This window comes from Pimephales promelas, chromosome 4 (assembly GCF_988280905.1).
Source record: "Pimephales promelas chromosome 4, fPimPro1.hap1.1, whole genome shotgun sequence".
Classification (NCBI taxonomy): domain Eukaryota; kingdom Metazoa; phylum Chordata; class Actinopteri; order Cypriniformes; family Leuciscidae; genus Pimephales; species Pimephales promelas.
The window spans coordinates 18,503,244-18,524,780 of NC_142772.1; the positions used below are offsets into that span (position 1 = coordinate 18,503,244).

At 39.8% G+C, this 21,537-nt stretch overlaps 1 protein-coding gene across 22 annotated transcripts in view; it reads left to right on the plus strand.

The window, feature by feature from the left end:
- The window catches only part of kcnt1b (potassium sodium-activated channel subfamily T member 1b), a 129,475-nt gene that overhangs the window by 92,349 nt on the left and 15,589 nt on the right, over nt 1–21,537 (plus strand). For 13 of the 22 annotated variants that reach the window (XM_089130045.1, XM_089130041.1, XM_089130057.1 and 10 more), the window contains 15 exons: nt 668–848; nt 1,105–1,269; nt 1,619–1,755; nt 10,303–10,366; nt 10,803–10,911; nt 12,190–12,316; nt 12,686–12,835; nt 15,624–15,859; nt 16,191–16,211; nt 16,979–17,192; nt 18,934–19,039; nt 19,924–20,096; nt 20,574–20,645; nt 20,738–20,872; nt 21,047–21,158. In XM_089130045.1, the coding sequence (XP_088986171.1) occupies nt 668–848; nt 1,105–1,269; nt 1,619–1,755; nt 10,303–10,366; nt 10,803–10,911; nt 12,190–12,316; nt 12,686–12,835; nt 15,624–15,859; nt 16,191–16,211; nt 16,979–17,192; nt 18,934–19,039; nt 19,924–20,096; nt 20,574–20,645; nt 20,738–20,872; nt 21,047–21,158 (2,002 nt within the window). The remainder of the gene's footprint in view (nt 1–667; nt 849–1,104; nt 1,270–1,618; nt 1,756–10,302; nt 10,367–10,802; nt 10,912–12,189; nt 12,317–12,685; nt 12,836–15,623; nt 15,860–16,190; nt 16,212–16,978; nt 17,193–18,933; nt 19,040–19,923; nt 20,097–20,573; nt 20,646–20,737; nt 20,873–21,046; nt 21,159–21,537) is intronic. The other 9 variants (XM_089130046.1, XM_089130053.1, XM_089130061.1 and 6 more) reach the window with 3 other exon arrangements.

The window sequence follows — 21,537 nt, forward strand, 5'->3', positions numbered from 1 at the left end:
AAAACATTTTCACTATGGAGAATGCAAATGTTAGGCCTATTTTTGAACGCAGCTGTTCCAACATTCTTTTTGAGTGCATAGGAAATGATGGGAACTCTTAAAACTTGAAGTCAAATTCTGTTGCTTTTCAACAAAGTGTCTTTTACAGGCCTTTAATTAACCTCATCATGGTATTATCCTCACTAGCCTATATTTTATTCTGTATTAGCATATATTTGCATATTTGACACCCTTTTACAAATACAAAGGGACATGTCAATAAAGTTCTTAAGGACTATAACTCAATGTGAGTTTACATGATGAATCAGAAAACGTTTATAGTCCTTACATATTTACATAATTAATTCAATTGTTTGTTTGTTTTTTAAATTCCCTTTTGACGTATGACTGTGTCAATTTGTTTTGTAGAACAAAATGGGAAAGGCTCTTGAAATAATGCTAACCACAGACCTCATTTTACTCAAATCGAAAACCGCTATTTTAAAAATTCCTGAGGGAGCCCATGGTGAAATGGCCTTCTGGGCAAGCTTACAAATTGACATCGTGACTGAGCAGCTCTACTGAATTCTATTCATGGAATGTCTTTCCAACTATAAAGTCTCAAATTTATTTGAAGTAATGTATATTTTTGAAATTGTTTCCTGAAATGATTTGCAATGCTCTTTAGGGCTTGTGGGATTCAGCATCTGGAGCGGGCAGGAAAGAGTCTCACCCTCTTCGACTCTTTATATTTCTGCATCGTCACCTTCTCGACTGTTGGTTATGGAGACGTCACACCCAAAATCTGGCCCTCTCAGCTGCTGGTGGTCATCATGATCTGTGTGGCTCTGGTGGTGCTGCCATTACAGGTGCCACAAACAGCACAATCAGCTACAGATTCTGAATTAATGTTCTCTCTATTAACTATGACTTTTCACTAAATAAAGTAATTACTGCTTATTTATGAGTACATTTAAACTGCTACAGTAAATGGATGGAGATCCAACCTCGCTGAGCACTTTTTGCTTTTAATTTTTTAGATGATTGAAGCAGAAATGAGTGGTACTAGTAAACGTGTACTGCATTTACACAGTACTTGCTTTCTCTCTCTCATTTCAACACCAGTTTGAGGAGCTGGCGTATCTTTGGATGGAGAGGCAGAAGTCAGGTGGAAACTACAGCAGACACCGTGCTCAGACGGAGAAACATGTGGTTCTCTGTGTCACTTCACTCAAAATAGACTTGCTCATGGATTTCCTCAATGAGTTCTATGCCCACCCGAGACTACAGGTACATGCATAAACCTGTATATGAAGAGTTCAGATGCAAAAGCCTCTAAATGCCATTTTAAATTTTCTTCTAAAATGACCATTTTTATCAAGCTTGTATATTTAAGTTCAGTAATTTCACTTAAATGACAATTAATAGGTAATCTTCATTGCCATTTAAGTGAAATTACTGAACTTAAATATACAAGCTTGATAAAAATGATCATTTTAGAAGAAATTTTCAAATGGCACTTAGAGGCTTTTGCATCTGAACTCTTCATATGTGACTGTTTATTATTGTTCTGTGTATTGCAAATATGCCAAGCTAGCTTAGTGTGTGATGGTGGTATTAACATTTCTCAAATGTCTAGGATTATTATGTGGTGATACTCTGTCCCACGGAGATGGACCTCCAGGTTCGGCGTATTCTGCAGATCCCGCTGTGGTCTCAACGGGTCATCTACCTCCAAGGCTCTGCACTGAAGGATCAAGATCTGATGAGGGCCAAGTAGGTTGTTCATTTGGTCACACTTTAGTTTAGGGTCCAATTCTCATTATTCACTATGACTTGTGCCTCAATAAACTTCTAATTACTGCTTAAATGGATAGTTCACTTTGAAATTAATTGTTGATATGTTTTAGCTTTCCTCAAGGGCATCCAAGATGTAGGTGTCTTTGTTTCCACAGTATTTTCAATTTTGATATTTTTAGGTCAAACCATTCTTGTCTGTCAGTCATATAATGGAGGTTAATGGGGTCCACCCATGGTTCCATCTCAAAGAGCATGCACAGAGAAGTCCAAATTAAACATGATGCAATGACTCATAAATATAAGTACACATTGATGGCCTAAGAGATGAAACGAGCGGTTTGTGTGAGAAAACGAACAGTATTTATATCATTTTTACCTCTTGTAACCACAGCCACTGAGTTGAAATGTATTCAATGTAATCACATCACTTCTTCCACAAGTCATTTGATTTAAACCGATTGTATCTAACCTTGTGTTGCACAAAACTCAGGTTTTGTCCCATGTAAAACAAAATGTCAAACAATGTACTCTTTCACACAAAACAAAAACAGTATTTCTCTTTTATTTAAAAAAAAAAAGAAGTAATGACTCTTAGTGAGCCAGGATCGAGAACAAAGATGACCATGGTCATCTAAACCATGGTCTTAAAGTGTACTTTTTTAAATCAAAGTCACCTTGCAGTTAGTTCAGTTCAGTTGAGGTTCTGACTCTGTCTATGAGAGAGCCATTAAGATGACAGAGAGATCAGTCTAATATCTGCAAATTGACCTGTACAGCTGCAAGTGATTTCATCCTTTCAAGTCCTTTTTAAATTTATTAATACATAATACTATGACTAAATTACTGAGAACATTTGAGAATTTACCTCTGAATTAATAGTGTCAGAGACCATAATTTCTCTTGTTGCCTGTCAGCGAGAACTCTTTTGCATTCATCAGTATGTCAAGAGTTGTATTCGCCAAATATATTTAAGGAAAGGAGATGGTGTGCAGTTCTTTAATTTTGAACAAGATTACCCTGTTGCCTATCAAATGTAGACATCAATAGTACAACTTGCAAGAACGGTATTTAAATCAGCAATTGTGGCAGACGGATTTATGTCTCACTATCAAGGGCAATGCTTCACCGGTAAGGTTTGGCCTAACGCCGTGCTAAGCAGTTTAGCTAATTCAATTAGCAAAATCTCATTATTCTCAGTGAAAGACAACTTTTGTTTCCGGCAAACATCTAAGAGTGAAAGAGCTGTTAGTAAACTTGAGTCATAAGTATGATGTCATATTTTAACAGTGATATACAGTGCATCAATGTGTCTTTTCTATAATTTAAACTAGCGTAGGCCTACTGATTAACTGTTTCCAAATGGAAGCGTTGGACAGGCTCCCAAAAAAACTAAATTAGTCTGTGTGGAAAACTGAAGAGTAAACCTGCAAGCTCCTCCATCAGAGCCAAATCTGACACCAGTCTCGAGCCCATCTGTTCCGTATTAAAGCAGCCTTGAAATTTAAGGATAATATATGTGCTTTTTCTTGCAATGTAACTGCATTTAAAATCTACCATATTCCTTCATTATAAACGTAGCAAATCTGTCTCAATATACTTCATATTCCAGTGCATGAATTTCTCATAAAACTCAGTCTGTCTGAAGTTTCCTGGCCGGTTGTGTAATCTCTGCGTTGTAATTGGAAGGTTGGAAAGTAAAGGACTTCGTGAGGAGATTGCTTTTTTTGTTGTTGTTAAAAGTCTCTGTTAAACAAAAAGGCTTTCTAATTTTCAAAATGTGTTCGTTGCTGCAGCATATTGCTGGATGAATTATGCATGTTGTGGGTGCTTTAATTTCTTTTGCCAATAGGAATTCCTCACGGTACAGAATGTCTTTCACCTTGTTTTGTCTTTTAACTATCGAAAGCATCTGTGACTTGTCCAAAAGTCAATGTCGATTTTTTTTCTAGCTGTAATTTACTCAATTGAAGTCTATACGATCAAGCATTCCCAAGGCTTTAAAAGCAGAAATGTGCACTGCAGCTCATATTTCTAAAGCACTTGTATTAAAGTGCCGTGAATCTTGCCATTTCAGCACAGGTCAGTTGTCACCAAGGAGTTATGGTTTTGTTGTTCAGAATTGTATTGCAGTTTTCCCCTACTGCTAAACTTTAACTACACCAGCTGCTTCCCAAAACAAAAATGACAATTCAAAACTACTATAAATACTATACTATAAAACTGATTATATATCTACACATGGTGTTCATCTCTAATATTGTATTGTAGCATAGTCAATTTTCCTATGCCTGGTCAACCCGGTCTCATCCCAAGACGTCATATAACTGACGTTGAGGTTATGGGATCCTAACTCTACCCCAGACCTAAACCTAACCCTAAACCTAACCCGTCACCTAACTGACGTTAAAGGTAAAGCGTCAGTTGTATGACGGCCCGGGATCGCCATCTACCGACGTTTAAGGGGGCCCTAAAAAGGGGGATATTGACGTATGGTCAAAAGACGTCCCAAGATGTCAGTTATATGACTTTTTGGGATGAGACTGTGTTAGCCTGGTTGTTTGTTGGGCTCTTAAAATCAGGACATGGATTTATAATTTCCTTGTCTGCTGCTTCACAATGACTGTTGTCATTATATAATTTCCCTGCAGCTTCAGAGAGATTATTCTCATCACAGTTTTATTTGCTTTACATTCCACAAACAGGTCATTTTTTTGTAACTGTAATTTAATGCACCAGTAAATGCAGAGCTGTTACATTTGCACCCTATTTGAATGTGTGATTTAGCATTTTAAGTTATTTCTGAGTCTGTTAATTCACAATGTGGATTTACAAATAGAAGTTGTCTGATCTGTTTACACAGTGATGCTGAATTTAGCAGTGTCTTGTGGCTGTACTTTAGATTACACACAGTATTTTATTACATCTGTCCTATTGCATTTGCTTGTTTTTACAAACTAAGGGCTAAAAGATTTATTATGGCTATTGACAGCATGTCAAAGTTTATGTTTACTTGGAACCTTAAACGCGTCCTGAAAACATTAGGAGTGGGGAAACCGGCAGAATGTTAATGCCAAACGTCTCGGGTTATGACTATAACCCTTGTTCCCTGAGAAGGGAACGAGACACTGCGTCGATAAAATCGACTCTTTGGGGACGCTCCCTAAGCGTGCGCCTCTGAAGTATGAATGAAACTAATCCAATCCTGATTGGTGTTGCGTCGTGACGTAACATGTGACGGCATACCCGGAAGTATAAAAGTGACGCTGTCACAACACACACTAGCCTCGCGATGAAGCAAGACGCTCAAGGGTCTGAAAAGGGGGCGTGGCAACACGACGCAGTGTCTCGTTCCCTTCTCAGGGAACAAGGGTTATAGTCATAACCCGAGACGTTCCCTATCGAGGGAACTCAACACTGCGTCGATAAAATCGACTCTTTGGGGAACGAGTACCCACTAGGCCACGCACCGAACAGACCCGCCCCAGAGTGAAACTGATTAGGCACTCAGCAAGGGCCGAGTACGTGTGCACCGGGCGTACTGGGAAGGCTGAGACTGTAAAACCTGATGAAAGTATGCGGGGTAGCCCAGCCGGCTGCCTCACAAATCTCCTGCAGAGGTACTCCCGACAGAAGGGCCCTAGAGGAAGCCATGCCTCTAGTCGAGTGAGCCCTTAAGGCCAAAGGTGAAGGAACCCCACGCACCTTGTAAGCCTCAGTAATAGCCTGGACAATCCAGTTACTTATAGTTTGTTTGGTCGCCGGGAGCCCCCTCTTAGGTGACCCAAAGCATACTAACAACTGGTCAGATCTTCTCCAAGAAGCAGACTTTTCCAAGTATACACTCAAAGCTCTGACGGGGCAGAGCAAGTGAAGCCTCTCTTCTCCCGCCGACACATGAGGTGGAGGATGGAATGCCTGAAGGACTACAGAGCGAGCCGTACTCGAAGGAACTTTAGGCACGTAGCCCGGACTCGGGTGCAAAAAGGCCTTTACTTTGCCAGGGGCAAACTCCAAGCAAGCTGGCGTTACCGCCAGGGCCTGGAGATCTCCCACCCTCTTAAGAGAGGTAATCGCTAAGAGAAAGACCATTTTCAACGTTAAGTCCTTAGGCGAAGCCGACTCTAAAGGTTCGAAGGGAGCGAGGGACAACCCTTCCAGAACTATTGCCAGATCCCAGGCAGGCACCCTGGACCTGATCGCCGGCCTCATCCTCCAAGCACCACGGAGAAACCTAATGACCAACTGGTGCCTCCCCAGAGGTCCACCATCTACTGGCGCGTGGAAAGCCGAAACGGCAGCCACGTACACCTTAAGAGTGGACGGGGAGAGACCCGCAGAGAAACGATCCTGAAGGAATTCCAGAACTGAAGCCACTGGGCAGTTTACTGGATCCAACCTTCGTTCTCCACACCAAGTGTGAAACACCTTCCACTTGAGGCCATATAATCTCCTGGTAGATGGGGCCCTAGAGCTAAGTATGGTTTCAACCACCTCAGCTGATAAGCCAGCATTTAGGTACTGAACCCCCTCAGAGGCCAGACCCACAGCTTCCACAACTCTGGGCGAGGGTGGAAGATTGTGCCCTCCGCCTGAGACAATAGATCCCTCCTCAGAGGAATCGGCCATGGCGGAGCTATGAGGAGTGATATTATATCCGAGAACCATACTCGTGTCGGCCATCTCGGGGCAACCAGAAGTAGACTGATGCCCTCTTGACGGACCCTCTCCAGGACCCCTGGGAGCAGAGCGATCGGGGGGAAAGCATACAGGCGAAGCCTCGGCCAAGCCTGTACCATGGCATCCAACCCCAGTGGGGCTGGATGTGAGAGGGAGAACCAAAGTGGACAGTGGGACGTCTCTCGAGACGCAAACAGATCCACTTCCATCGGTCCGAACCTCTCCCATATCGACTTCACCACATCCGGATGAAGTCTCCATTCCCCGGGCCTCAGCCCCTGCCTCGACAGGATGTCTGCTCCCCGATTCTGAACCCCTGGGATATACATTGCCCTTATTGACAATATCTTTCCCTGGGACCAAAGGATAATCTGATGCGCCAGTTTGCACAGAGGGCGCGATCTGAGTCCCCCCTGTCGGTTCAGATAGGCCACCACTGACGTATTGTCTGTCCGTATAAGGACGTGGCGACCCTCGATGTCTGGGAGGAAGCTCCTCAAAGCCTTGAATACCGCCATCATCTCCAGGCAATTTATATGCCAAGTGCGATGATGGTCCTGCCACAGACCCCTGGTAAAGCGGCCGTCCATGACCGCGCCCCAGCCCGTAAGGGAGGCGTCTGTCGAAACGGTTTCCCGGCGACATGACACCCCCAACACTGGCCCTTGGGATAGGAACCAAGGCTTCTTCCATATTTGCAGAGACTGAAGGCACTTGCGCGTTACTCTGATCATACGGAACGGATTTCCTTTGGGTGAGAACCCCTTGGTCTTCAACCACCACTGGAGGGGCCTCATGTGAAGGAGGCCCAGAGGAATAATGTTGGATGCCGCTGCCATGAGGCCCAGCATCCTTTGAAAGTGTTTCACAGTGACGGCCTGACCTAGCCTCACCCTGGACACCATCGCCAGAATTGACTCGATACGTGCGGGAGACATACGTGCCTGCATTGTAATCGAGTTCCACACGACTCCCAAAAAGGTCGTGCCCTGGGACGGTTCTAGCACACTCTTCTTCAAATTGAGTCTTAACCCCAATTTTTGAATATGGCCAAGAACGACATCTCGATGCCGAACTGCCATCTCCCGAGACTGGGCCAAAATAAGCCAGTCGTCGAGATAATTCAATACGCGAATCCCCTGAAGTCTCAGTGGAGCAAGGGCCACGTCCATACACTTGGTAAATGTGCGGGGAGAGAGTGCTAGGCCGAACGGAAGAACCCGATATTGGTATGCTTCGCCCCCGAAAGCGAACCTCAGGTACCTCCTGTGACAAGGAAGGATGGAGATGTGAAAATAGGCGTCTTTCAGATCTATCGTGACAAACCAGTCCTCGGATCTGATTTGACTCACGATTGTTGGAATGGTCAACATTCTGAATTTGAACCTTCTCAGAGACCGGTTCAACACCCTGAGATCCAAAATTGGCCTTAACCCCCCATCCTTCTTTGGAACTATAAAGTACCGGCTGTAAAACCCGGACTCCCTGTCTACCGGAAGAACACGTTCTATGGCTCCTTTCGACAGCAGAGTCTGTACTTCTTGTTCCAACACCTGAGCCTGCTCTGGGACCACCGCAGTGAGCACCACCCCAGAGAACTTGGGGGGGCGGTGCGCGAACTGCAGTCTGTACCCAACTCGTATTATCTGCAGGACCCATGGAGATATGTTGGGAAGATGATACCATCCCTCTACAAAATCTGCTAAGGGTACCAGCCTCTCGAGGCTGGCCTCTGGTGTCTTTTCGCTGGAAATTGATGCGGCCCGAAGCGCTGTTAACGGCGGACCTGCATCTTTTCCTAGAGGGCCCCGTTGTGAGAACAACCTCGGTTGTCTCACTGCGGAGGGGGCAGCCCTCTGAAGTCCTGCCTTGGCTAGGACCTCTTTTCCGAAGTCCTCTTAGCCTGAATGACGTCCCTCAGGTCGCCCCTCTGGCTGGAGGACTTCGGTTTTTGGGAGCGTTTCCTCTGTTGCCAAGACCCCGGAGGGGGGGCTCTAGAGGAAACGCTCTCCTTCTGCTCTGCCCTGTGGGAGGAGCTGGCTGATGGCTGGGGCTGATTGCTTTGCCCCCCCCTACTAGATTTGGCCTTCGCTTTCCGGGGGAGGTACTGCTGGAACGCCGCAGATTGTTTTCTCGACTCCTGAAACCTGTCGACAACCGAATTAACGGCGTCGCCGAACAGGCCAGAAGCCGAAAGCGGCGCATCCAGCAGGAAGGACCTATCCTTTTCTTTAATACCGGATAAGTTCAGCCACAGATGCCTCTCCGTGGCCACCATGGCCGCCATAGAGCGGCCAATAGCGCTGGCCGCTTCCCTAGTGGCCCGGAGAGACAAATCTGCGGCCTTCCTCAACTCCGCGACATCTTCAGGAGTAGGCCCCTCCCCCTCATCCAAATCTTTCAGGAGGTCGGCCTGGTATGCCTGCAAAATCGCCATTGAGTGCAGACACGAACCAGCCCGACCCGCCGCCATGTAAGCCCTGCCCACCAATGCAGATGTCTCTCTGCAGGGCTTACTAGGCAACACCGGGGTCTTTAGGGAAGACGCCGATTCGGGAGAGAGATAGCTCGCTAAAGCCTCCTCCACCTTCGGCATCTTCCCATATCCCATATCTCGAGCCCCCATAACATTGCTGTAATCTATTACATTGGGACTCGAAATACGGGACGAATGCGGTCTTTCCCACGTTCTCGAGATCTCTTTATGGAGATCAGGGAAAAACGGCAGACCCCGGCGGTGAGGCTGTGACCTGCGCTGCAGGTAACGCTCGTCCATTTTACTGGTGACTTGCGTTTCCTGCTCATGTTGTGGCCAGCTGATGTTTAGTCTGGCCACAGCGCGTGTCACAACCTCCACCAGCTCCTCATAACCCAGGCCGCGTGATGGCGTGCTGAGATCACGGTCGTCCGCATCGATGCTGAGCACGTCCCCTTCCTCAGAAGTAGACAGCTCAAGCACCGGGACCTGATCGCGGGTAGGAGAAACCGCAGCGCGGGCTCCCACACCACTCTCAGAGGCTGCGGGACCAGCCGATGGCGAGCGAGAAAATGCCTCAGCATTCTCACTCTCCTCCGCCAGATCCCGCTGCGAACCCCAGGATCTCAGTCGCCGCATCGCCTCGACATATGCGGGACCGGAACCCTGGGGAACGCGAGCCTGACCGTGCTCGTCAAAGCACGCCAGCCGGGAGCGCAGCACTCTAATAGGCAAAGCCTCACACATTTCACAAGCAGCCCCCTCGAGAGCTGCCCGTGCGTGCTGCACTCCCAAACAATACACACATAGAGAGTGTGCGTCCCCACCCGTGATGAAACGAGGGCAGGGATGCACACACCTCTTGAATTGTTCACTGGCCATACTTTCTTTCAATAATAAGACAAACAACACCAAATAAGACAGACAGTTTCAACATAAAGCGCTTGCTGAAGAGCGAAAGCTAGTGTGTGTTGTGACAGCGTCACTTTTATACTTCCGGGTATGCCGTCACATGTTACGTCACGACGCAACACCAATCAGGATTGGATTAGTTTCATTCATACTTCAGAGGCGCACGCTTAGGGAGCGTCCCCAAAGAGTCGATTTTATCGACGCAGTGTTGAGTTCCCTCGATAGGGAACACTCTTTGTCAATGAGAAAGAAATTTCTGCTATAGTATACCGTGAAATTGACCTGCAGTATTGACTGTCTGTGAGTAACATGGCAATAATTACCAGCACATTCATACATACATATACTGTATGTGCAGTCCTTCTTGAGGAATTCACTTTATGGGTAGTATAAATAGAAGATAGCATAGTGAAATGTCCTTTCTGAGTGACACTGATGTGTCTTGTTGTGTTCTGCAGGATGGACGATGCAGAGGCGTGCTTCATCCTGAGCAGCAGAAATGAAGTGGACCGCACCGCAGCCGTAAATTCAGCCTTTTTATAGAGTTCCTTGCCAAAAGTCAATAACAAGAAGTCAATAAAGAAATACATTTTCCCAGGCACAAGACAAGAAACCCAATTATTTTGATCAAAACAGTATTCACTTTTTATTCATTTAATAGAAAACTTAATGATAGAAACTTGAAATTTTAAATGGAATCCAATGGAATCTTAAAGAGAGAGAAACTTGAAGCCTATCTTATTCATACTTTCAAAGTTCAAGTTTTTTCTTTAAATCAAATTGTAGGCTTACCCATTATAGCATGAATTTTAGTCCGCCTATATGGTGTTTTTATTGTTTCTCTTCATATAAAAAAATACATCAACTAATGTTCCTTAAATTAATCTACCATTAATGGTATAATGAAATGAATGTATGTTTGCACATCATCATTTAAGAATGCAGTCTGTTCGTATAGGATCATCAAACCATTCTGCGAGCCTGGGCTGTGAAGGACTTTGCTCCAAACTGTCCTCTATATGTCCAGATTCTTAAACCTGAGAATAAATTCCATGTCAAATTTGCAGGTGAGTCTTTTGCCTTCTTGAGGTCAAATCATTTCATATGCAGTTTAGCAAGCATTCATCCGTCCTTCACAAATCTAATTCGGATCTTTTTTCATAGTCATGATTTGTGACCAATATGTCCTTTAAATTTATTTTCATTTTATATAGTCAATTTTACTTTTTTACTGAAAAAGCAACTATTTTTTCAAACATTTAAATATATTTTGATTGATTAACATAAAATACATCAATAAAAGGGTGAAATGTAAAAACTGGCCTGACGATTAGACATGGGCGTATGTCTATCAGCCATCTGTTAGCAATTATTGTGGTATATATGTTTGTAGCTTGTGTGTGTTTGCTGTATGAATAATATCCTTGTGGATTCAACACTCTCCGCCTCCCAAGTCATACATCCTCATTGGAGTCTTTCATAGTTATGAGTTTTCACTTTGTAAGTGTAGCACTGCCTCCACCTCTCGGGTCACTGCATTTGCATTTGCATGTTCTTTTAGCAGAAGAAGAGATGAAGTGTTAGGGGGATTAATATGCCCCTTTGTGTGCTATTAACCACGTGTTCATTTAAACACCCTAATAAAGATCAGTAATGGAGAACATAATATGTTTACATAATATATTTGTGTGTGCTGTATATAATTATTTTTTATATATAAATACACACACATGCATGTATATATTTAAGAAAATGTGTTATTCATATATAAAATATTTATATTTATGTAATATAGATTATGTGTATATATATTATATATTATATATATATATATATATATATATATATATGAAGAGTTCAGATGCAAAAGCCTCTAAGTGCCATTTGAAATTTTCTTCTAAAATGGTCATTTTTATCAAGCTTATATATTCAAGTTCAGTAATTTCACTTAAATGACAATTAATATGTAATCCTCATTGCAATTTAAGTGAAATTACTGAACTTAAATATACAAGCTTGATAAAAATGATCATTCTAGAAGAAAATTTCAAATGGCACTTAGAGGCTTTTGCATCTGAACTCTTCATATATATATATATATATATATATATATATATACAGAATTTAAGCGCAAATAATTCTTAAATATATACATACATGCATAGGTATTCATATATACAAAATAATTATATACAGCACACACAAATATATTATGTTAACACAGACTTGGATGCGATTAATCGCAATCAATTTTTGCACATATATATATATATATACTACACACTTTGCCGTCATATTAATAAGTGTATATAATATTATATTATTCTCACATAGATTATGTGTAGGTATGTTTTGTTTTCTAGATCATGTGGTGTGTGAAGAGGAGTTCAAGTATGCCATGCTGGCCCTCAACTGTGTGTGTCCAGCCACCTCTACACTGGTCACACTGCTGGTGCACACGTCTCGTGGACAGTGAGTACTGATGTCTTTACTTGTTCGTTTGACGACTGATGTATGAGAAGTGTTTCCTGAAATGCTGTTTAGTTTATTGAAGGATTTACTAATGAATAATGGCTCCTCGCTTAACCTTTCCAATTCTGTGATCCCTAACAAATAATAATGCCTCAAGTAATTAGTCAGAGCAGATTTACCCGGAGAGCCGCTCAATGGCATTAAACTTTATGTGATCATTTGTCAGAGCGAGATTGACTATGCGGTCACCTGAACTTGCTGGGTAAACCATTTCATAAAGAAAACTCAAATGATCCGACAATAAATTCCTACTTTTTTTTGGAGTGTTGTCTTCTTAGCGCTTGCATTTTAGTCTGTTTGGGGTTTCAGGGAGGGACAGACTTCTCCAGAACAGTGGCAGAGGACTTATGGCCGTTGCTCGGGGAATGAAGTTTACCACATCCGTTTGATGGACAGCAAGTTCTTCGGCGAATATGACGGGAAGAGTTTCACTTACGCCTCCTTCCATGCACATAAAAAGTGAGTGATTGCTGAGCATTTAACATTTATTTAGTTGCACTATTCACTACTCGGATGTATATGGAATTATTATTTTATAAACGCTTAGAAAAATATGACATATTTTTTGTGCCTCTTGATAAATGTTCTTTAAAAACTCATCAATCTTGATTGAGCATGCTTGTATTTTTCACATTTTCCTGTTCCCCTGTTTTGCACACTACTGTTTAAATTTTACACCGTTTTGAATTTTATTATATATATTATTTTACTTACACTACCTTTGATATATTTTTTTTAATTTTTGTAGAAGTGTCATATGCAGGGATGCAATTATTTGATAAAAAAATACACTGTAAAAATCTTAAAACTTAATTTACTTTATTAGGTAACACTTTATTTGAAGGGGTGTGCATAAGACAGACATGACACTGTCAAAAACATGACATAACACCTGTCATGAACATGAAGGAGTGTTTATGAATGTTTATGACTGTTGTCATTAAGTGTGATTCGGTAAATTATAACACTTTTAATGCAAAGTTGACATTGTTTAAAATGTCTTTGTTATGACAACTTGACATTAACAAAGACAAAAAAAAAAAGTCTTTTGTGTTAACATTACATTACCCTGTCATATGTTATGATTGGTTTTAACTTTGGTTGTAATGACACCATTATAACTGCGACATGAATATTTTATTTGTCCTCAAGTAAAGTGGAAGACATTGTACTAGTTATAAAGATGGCATTACGGGTTATTACACTGTCAAATAATGCTTTAACAACAGTGTCATTAATATTTCCCCTTACCTCAAGTAAAGTGTAACACGTTGGACTAGTTATGATTTCTTGGTTAATGTCAAGTTGTCATAATCAAGATATTTCTGTCTTTGTTAATGTCAAGTTGTCATAATGAAGACATTTTTGTCTTGGTTAATGTCAAGTTGTCATAACAAAGACATTTTAAACAATGTCAACTTTGCATTAAAAGTGTCATAATTTACTGAATGACACTTAATGACAAGAGTCATAAACATTTATAAAGACTCCTTCATGTTCATGACAGGTGTTATGTCATGTTTATGGCAGTGTCATGTCAGTCTTATGCAAACCCCTTCAAATAAAGTGTTACCCTTTATGAATCCATTTGATTTGTCCAATTTATTTAAGCTGACACAATTAAAAAAGTTCTCTTAACTTTTGGTAGTAAGTTTAAAAAAAACTACAGTATACCGTAATAACAATCATTTTGTGAAATAATATTACAATTTAAAATAAATGTTTTCCATTTCAATATATTTTCAAATGTTAATAATGCCTGTGATGCAAAGCTGAATTTTCAGCACGTGATCCTTCAGAAATCATTCTAATATCCTGATTTGCTGCTCAAAAAAAATATTATTAGAGAGTTGAAAAGAACAGCATATATTTGAAATGGAAATATTTTGTAGCCTTTACTGTAGTCTTCTGTAGTCTATACTGTCGCTTTTGATCAATTTAATGCATCCTGAATAAAAGTATTAATTTATCCAAATAAAAATATTACATGATCTATGCAATCTTACATGATATATACATTAGTGTTCATATCATGCAATTTGCACTTTCTGATATGGCTCATACTATACTAATCTCATTTGCACTAAAATAGTCAACTGCACTTTGCATGCTTTATAGATGATGATGATGATTATTGACTCACTGTTGGATTATTGACAATAAAGTTGAATGTAATATAATAATAAAAAAGCAGGAACAGGATGTAGATGAGTAAAATAAAGATGAGTCACAACTTGTCCCTCTTAAACACACCAGTGTTGTGCAAGTTACTTCCAAACTGTAATACATTAGGTATTACTTGTTACTGTTATTTAAAAGTAATTCATTACCTTACAATATTACTGTCCCAGAATTGTAATGTGTTACATTACTCATGTATTACTTTTGAGTTACTTTCACCAAAATAACTAAGTACAACTTAACTTTGGGGCTGTAACGATATGCAATATAAAACCGAAATCGCGATTCGCCACACGAGATCCACGAACCTACAGAATTGCGACACACCTCTTCCAACTCCAGCGTTATTCTCCTTACCGTCCAGATCCACTGCTGCCTTATCTTTAAATTAGGCTATTAGTATTATTTGAAGTTAACATTATAAAATACGTAGACCTACACCACAAAACTAGTTGAGGATAAATTATTTAAAATTGGGGAAGTCTAGCATTATGGACATGACATTTGCAGTCAAAACTTGAAATAAAAATTCTCAGAAAATACATGTATTGAAACATATATAGGCTACTTCCTTAAAGGACTCCAGACATTACAAATATCAGTCTGTTTTATTTTTAATATTAGGGAAAAGACACACATTCATGCATGACAAAAAAATAGGAGGCAAAATCGATTTTTGTAATTCTGTTAATTTCACTGCGCAAATCGGATGAGGAAGGGTTGGCTCTCCAGTCTCCATAGAACTTAAAATATTCATTTTATTTTAGTTTTCGTGTTCGCATTTATGAGGAAAAAACAATGTTACAGATGCGACCGCTTTGAACTGGCACTAAAAGACTGCTTTAAAACTTTCACATAGTCTGTTGAAGTAAAAGCAGACAATACACTGTAATACAACTGTAATACAAGCCTCACTGAACATGTAACGAGTAAAATATTACTGAAAATTGATTAGTAATGCCTTACACTACTGCGTTACAGCAAAAAGTAATATGTTACTGTAATGTATTACTTTCGTAATGCGTTACTCCCAACACTGAAACACACACAATCGTCTTTTCCTTAGGTACGGTGTCTGCCTAATTGGCACGAAGAGAGAAGAGAACAAGAGCATACTTCTGAACCCCGGCCCTCGCCACATCATGTCCGCCACGGATACCTGCTACTACATCAACATCACTAAGGAGGAGAACTCTGCGTTCATCTTCAAACAGGAGGAGAAGCACAGCAAAGGGCTGTCGGCCACCGGCGTGTATGACGCTCCCTCTCGTCTCCCGGTGCAAAGCATCATCGCAAGCATGGGTGAGGGAACACACCTGAACGTCATGTCACTAAGCTTTTCATAATCAAACTAAGGGTGGAATTAGTCTGTAATGTCTGCGCCACTAGCACAACTGATTTAAACATTAATGGTGTTGTTATTGTTACATAACATCCGAAACAAATGAAGCACAAGTTTTTACATCAGTGCAGCCTCAGGGTTGGTTTAATGCGATTTCCATATGGTTAACATATGCCAGTTAGTGGTTTGAAATTAGCACTCAGAAGCAGTAGTAGCAGGGTGAATATATCAAAATATGCTCATGCTCATGATAAAATATACTTTCTTTTATTGTTTTTTCCTTTGTTGAAGTTGATCAGTCTGCTTCATATGGTAAGTCTGAGCATGTGGTTTTCATAGCATTAGTTAAATCCCAGTTAAGACATCATTGGTGGATGTCTGTGTAAATGTTAACATTTACAGAAAAACCTTTCTCTCCCGTTCATTCCCGTTAGGAATTCACAGGTCAAGTCTTTTGTCCTGCAAGCTGTTTTATTATAGAGAAGCATTTAGTCAATTATGTTTCTTCACAGGTTTTTTTTTTTATTTTATTTTTTTTAAACATTTTGCAGCAGAGCATTCTTCTACATAACAGCAGAATTTCCCTTCAGAACATTTTCTTCCCTTCACCATTTTTAAATTAAACCTCACTGTGCTTAAAGATTTTGGTTGCAAAGCACTGATTTGAAATGTGCAAATCAGTGTTTATTCATAAAAAGCAATAAATCAGGGTTGAGGTCAACTTCAGTGCTTTTAAGAAATGCTATAATTAAACATTCACATCAGCTATTCTGTATAGGCCAATTGTTCTAGTAATTTACTCAAATCTTTCAGTTGTTATTCAAGCGCTGGTGAAAATGAACTGGAATTGACCTAAATTCTGAGTCACGTTGGCTAAAATTGATGGTATTTCTTTGGCAGTTTTCATTGCACTCAAATTTGCACAAAAGCAGCTGAGATATCAGATCAGACAATAGATTTGAGATATTTGGTTTCACCGGGTAAACACATCTATATGAATTTCCTCATGCTGCATCTTCCATGCTGCAAGCTGAGAAGGAAAACCTCCACTCTCATGGCTGATTTGTGTTGTATTGCAGGAACTGTGGCCATTGACCTGCAGAATCCAGATCCACCGGCTGACAGCAGTAAACTGGCTCTGCCCACGGAGAACGGAGCTGGGAGTCGGAGACCCAGCATTGCCCCTGTGCTGGAGATTGCGGATTCCTCTGCCATCCTGCCTTGTGATCTTCTCAGTGACCCTTCTGAAGATGAGACCAACCAGTCCGATGAGGAAGGAGCAATGGCCATAGAGTAAATAATGTTAAAAAAAAGTACAAAATGAATGAGGTTTTTAAGGGGAACAGCAGGGATGTAGTGGAGGCTAAACGCACGTAAACGCCATTTACACACCTCACAATATTCGGAAATAGCGTTTACCCACTTCCAAAGTACGTTTTCCATCTCTCAATTGCGTTTATCCACCTCTACCTGTAGTTCCTAAGACATTTTAAATTAAGCTTATGTTGTTTTAGTTTCATATTGTTAATTATTATTACATTTCATAGGTTGTATAAGACGAACTCTTTTATATTGCGCTGCTTTTCTGTCAGTGTTGTTGACTATTACTGACGGTAAAGTTGCGCTGTTGACGCTCGCGCAGCCTCTCGAGCAGAAATCTACACAAAAGAGTGCAGCACACTCAGTTAACAACATCCTGCCTATAAAAACCTAAATGTAGAGTTTTTATATTTTTAACATGTTTTAAGCAACCTCATTTATTTTTCCTGAACACCATCACGATTTAAAATGTGACGTTGATTTCCTAAATCAGGCTGTTTTTGTTCTGTTTCAGCAGCGAAAATAGTTCCAAACAAAAATCACAGCAGAACCATGAAACACTCAATCTGTTTTCATTACTGAATTATTCAGCATTTTGAACGAATCGATTGAGTCAAAGATTCAATGACCCATTCATAAACATCTGTCTCATTCTTGAATGAATCAGCCGTTTGAACGAATCGTTTGATTGAATCAATCAATGACTCACTCATTAAGATGGTCGCCTGCCACCACCTACTGGTGGTTTAGTGTGATAAATGTTTAAAAGTAGTATCATTCTTTCCAATGTTTCTTATATGTAAATTTTCATGACATTATTTTATGCAATTGTAGTTTTCCAGTGTAAATGATTTAATTTGATCAGCCCCTAGGGTAACATCCCTATCCCAGTTTATTGATCAAATTTAGGAATTTAAAATGAAAGATGAAGCATAGGCTACATTTAATAATATTGGTGGAGGGCATGCCCTTTAAAGGTGCAGATATTACAATATGGTGATTTAAATATATAAGCTGATTGAACACGGATGAGAATATTGTTTCAGAATAAATTAACACACACAAAATAAAAATAAATAATCCGGACGAACAACTTTTTTACTAGGACAAGTGAATGGCAGATTTAATGGCAACTATTTTTGATCAATTTAATGCATCTTTACTGAATAAAACTATTAATTGAAGAAAAAAAATCTTAATGATCCCAATTACTTCTAATTATTTGCTTACTGTACTCTTTCTCTAGTGCGAATGTTGAATTACATTTAATAGCTTTCAGGAAGATCAGATGAACTTTAAACATATTAGTTGCCCTTGCTGCAGAATAATTACAGTGTTTGCTTATGTCAGTCATGTGCACTTTCCGCTCTTCTCTCTCTCTCTCTCTCTCTCTCTCTCTCTCTCTCTCTCTCTCTCTCTCTCTCTCTCTCTCTCTCTCTCTCCACTTACTCTAACCCCACTCCTTAACACATCCCTCAAAGAAAACTTTCTGCATTTTTATATTTTGTAAGATCCCTGCTGAATGTTCAGTGCACTCACAGTGCCCTCTACTGATCATTTACATGCCATGCTTTGAAAAAATAAAGCCTTTGCAGATTGATTGATGTCAGTCAGGGGTTCATGTACTGTAAATTCTGTGCACATTTAAACAGAAGAATTTGTTGCAAATTCACACTTAGACCTTTGACATTTTATATCCTTCTACTTTTCCAAGGTGTATTAAAGGCTACCCTCCAAACTCCCCTTACATTGGAAGCTCCCCAACTCTTTGCCATCTTCTGCAACAAAAGGCGCCATTTTGTTGTTTACGACTTGACAAGGTGAGTGTATAAATCTTAATTCACCCTGAAATACTGATATTCCGATTCAGTTTAATTCATTGTTATGACTCATGAGGTAGTTTAATTTTTAATGTATGTGTAGTTGTGCTAATGCATTTATATGGAGGGATTTAACAGTCTAAATATTTTCATTTTACATAAATACATTTCACATACAATTTATTTATGTTTACTCCCTTTTCATTCTGGTTATATTCATTGATTGCAACATTTTGTGATGTATTCAGTTCCATATTATACTTATTTTCTTTACTTCACATTCTGTTTAAGGTATTTCAGGTCATAATTCATTTTATTCACTGTAAAAAAAATATTGTTGGTTTAACTTAAAAAATGAAGTAACCTGGTTGCCATAAAATTTTAAGTTCATTTCATTTTAATGTATGGTGCAAAGATGTATCATTATTTAAACAAAAGGGTCAAATAAAATCAATCAATCAATCAATTTAACTGGAAAAAAGTGAGTTAATACAATGAAGGAGATTGATTTAAGTATCTGAAACTCAAAATATTATTTTATCTGAACTAAATAAATTATTAAAAGTTGATTTGACAAAAGAAAAAATGTTGTGATTACAAATCATTTTTTTAACAGATATGGCATTTCACTTTTTGAATTTTTCACGTATTTCATTTCTTGTTTATTTATTAATGCTTTAATTTCTTTTTACTTTTATTTATTTATTGCAACATAATAGTGTGTAACAATATTCTATGTTTAAATATTCATATTTAAACCTATCAGTGCCATTATGTTCATTTCACTTAGCCTGCCTCATTGAGTCCCTCAATGAATTTTAATCTGATCCCTCTATATCATCATTTATTCCAGCCCATCATTTATTTAATTGTGTTTGATTCAGGGTTGTCGGCACAATAGTTTTGAAGATGCCAAGGCGTATGGTTTCAAGAACAAGTTGATTATCGTTTCGGCTGAGACAGCAGGAAACGGCTTGTACAACTTCATAGTGCCGCTGCGTGCCTATTACCGACCCCGGAAGGAGCTGAATCCCATTGTGTTGCTGTTGGATAACCCGTGAGTGAGCTTTTTCCCACCGCATGTTCCTGTTACTGTACTTCGATAGTCAGGCAGAAGCATTACCACTTGAAAATACTCCAGGCATATCGGCATAAAAACATATTTCACATTCTAAAGTGCATCATATTGAAATGAAAGCAATTGGCAGTTTACTGCCCATCTTAATATATTATCTTCCTCTCCAATACTAATACACTTTCAGAGGTGTTATTTTCTTTATGCTCCACACATTCCTCCTTTCAGTAATGCAAAATTGTGTACACAATTGTAGATTCTTCCTCATAGTTTCCATGGCAACTTTGGAGATGTGTCAAAATCCCCTTTGCAATTACCTGTTTATACATTTTGCACAAGCTTTTTGTCAGTTAATACATTTTTATAGAGTTGTTTGCCAGTGCCAAACCTTTAAGAACTTCAAAAGTGCAGCTGTGAGTGGATTAGCATTGTTAAAGTGCTCTTCCTCTCCATTTCCAGGCCTGATAATCATTTTCTTGAGGCCATCTGCTGTTTCCCTATGGTGTACTACATGGCTGGAACCATAGACAAGTAGGTCTTTAAACATTTCAGTAAACGTGCACATCCTGAAATGGGCTTTAGTCCAGTCTGAATGGTGGGTTTGTGCTGGTTTTCTGTCGTAGTTTGGATAACTTACTGCAGTGTGGCATCATCTACGCTGATAACCTGGTGGTGGTGGACAAGGAGAGCACTATGAGTGCAGAGGAAGACTACATGGCAGACGCTAAAACCATAGTCAATGTGCAAACCATGTTCAGGTATGAACATTAATAACTTATTATAACAGCTTATAAGAAAATGTCTGTTGTTTTTCAATAAGCTTATGTCTTTTTCTGCATCAGCTGGAAACATGATGGCATTGGGTACTAATTCATTTCCCCTGCTAAATGTCATTTTTGTCTTTGTTCTGCTGTTATTGTGTCCTCTACTAGGTTGTTTCCTAGTCTCAGCATAATCACTGAGCTAACGCATCCTTCTAATATGAGATTCATGCAGTTTCGTGCCAAAGACTGCTACTCCCTGGCTCTCTCCAAACTTGAAAAGGTCTCATCTTAACAGCCACGCCATTTGACTTTTTATTGGGGTCCAAACATCTAAGACGTGCTTTTGATTTCTTTATTTTAAATATTAAAGTTGAATTACAAAATTAATATGAATTTCAGGATGATTAAATTCAAGCTGCATGAGCTCCGTTTTTGTTTGTGTAAAACCTCATATGATCTTGAAATAGAGCAGAAAGAACAATAAATAATCTAAATTATTTTTATTTTTTAGATTTAAATTACATTTTGAGTCCCATATTTTCTAAGTGATCTCAGACTTTTGGACTAAGAATTTATCATTTTTCTTCCTTGCCAGTAGACAATTTAACTTCTCTAACCAGGCCTAACATAAGCATAATATAATTTAAAACTTGCAAAAT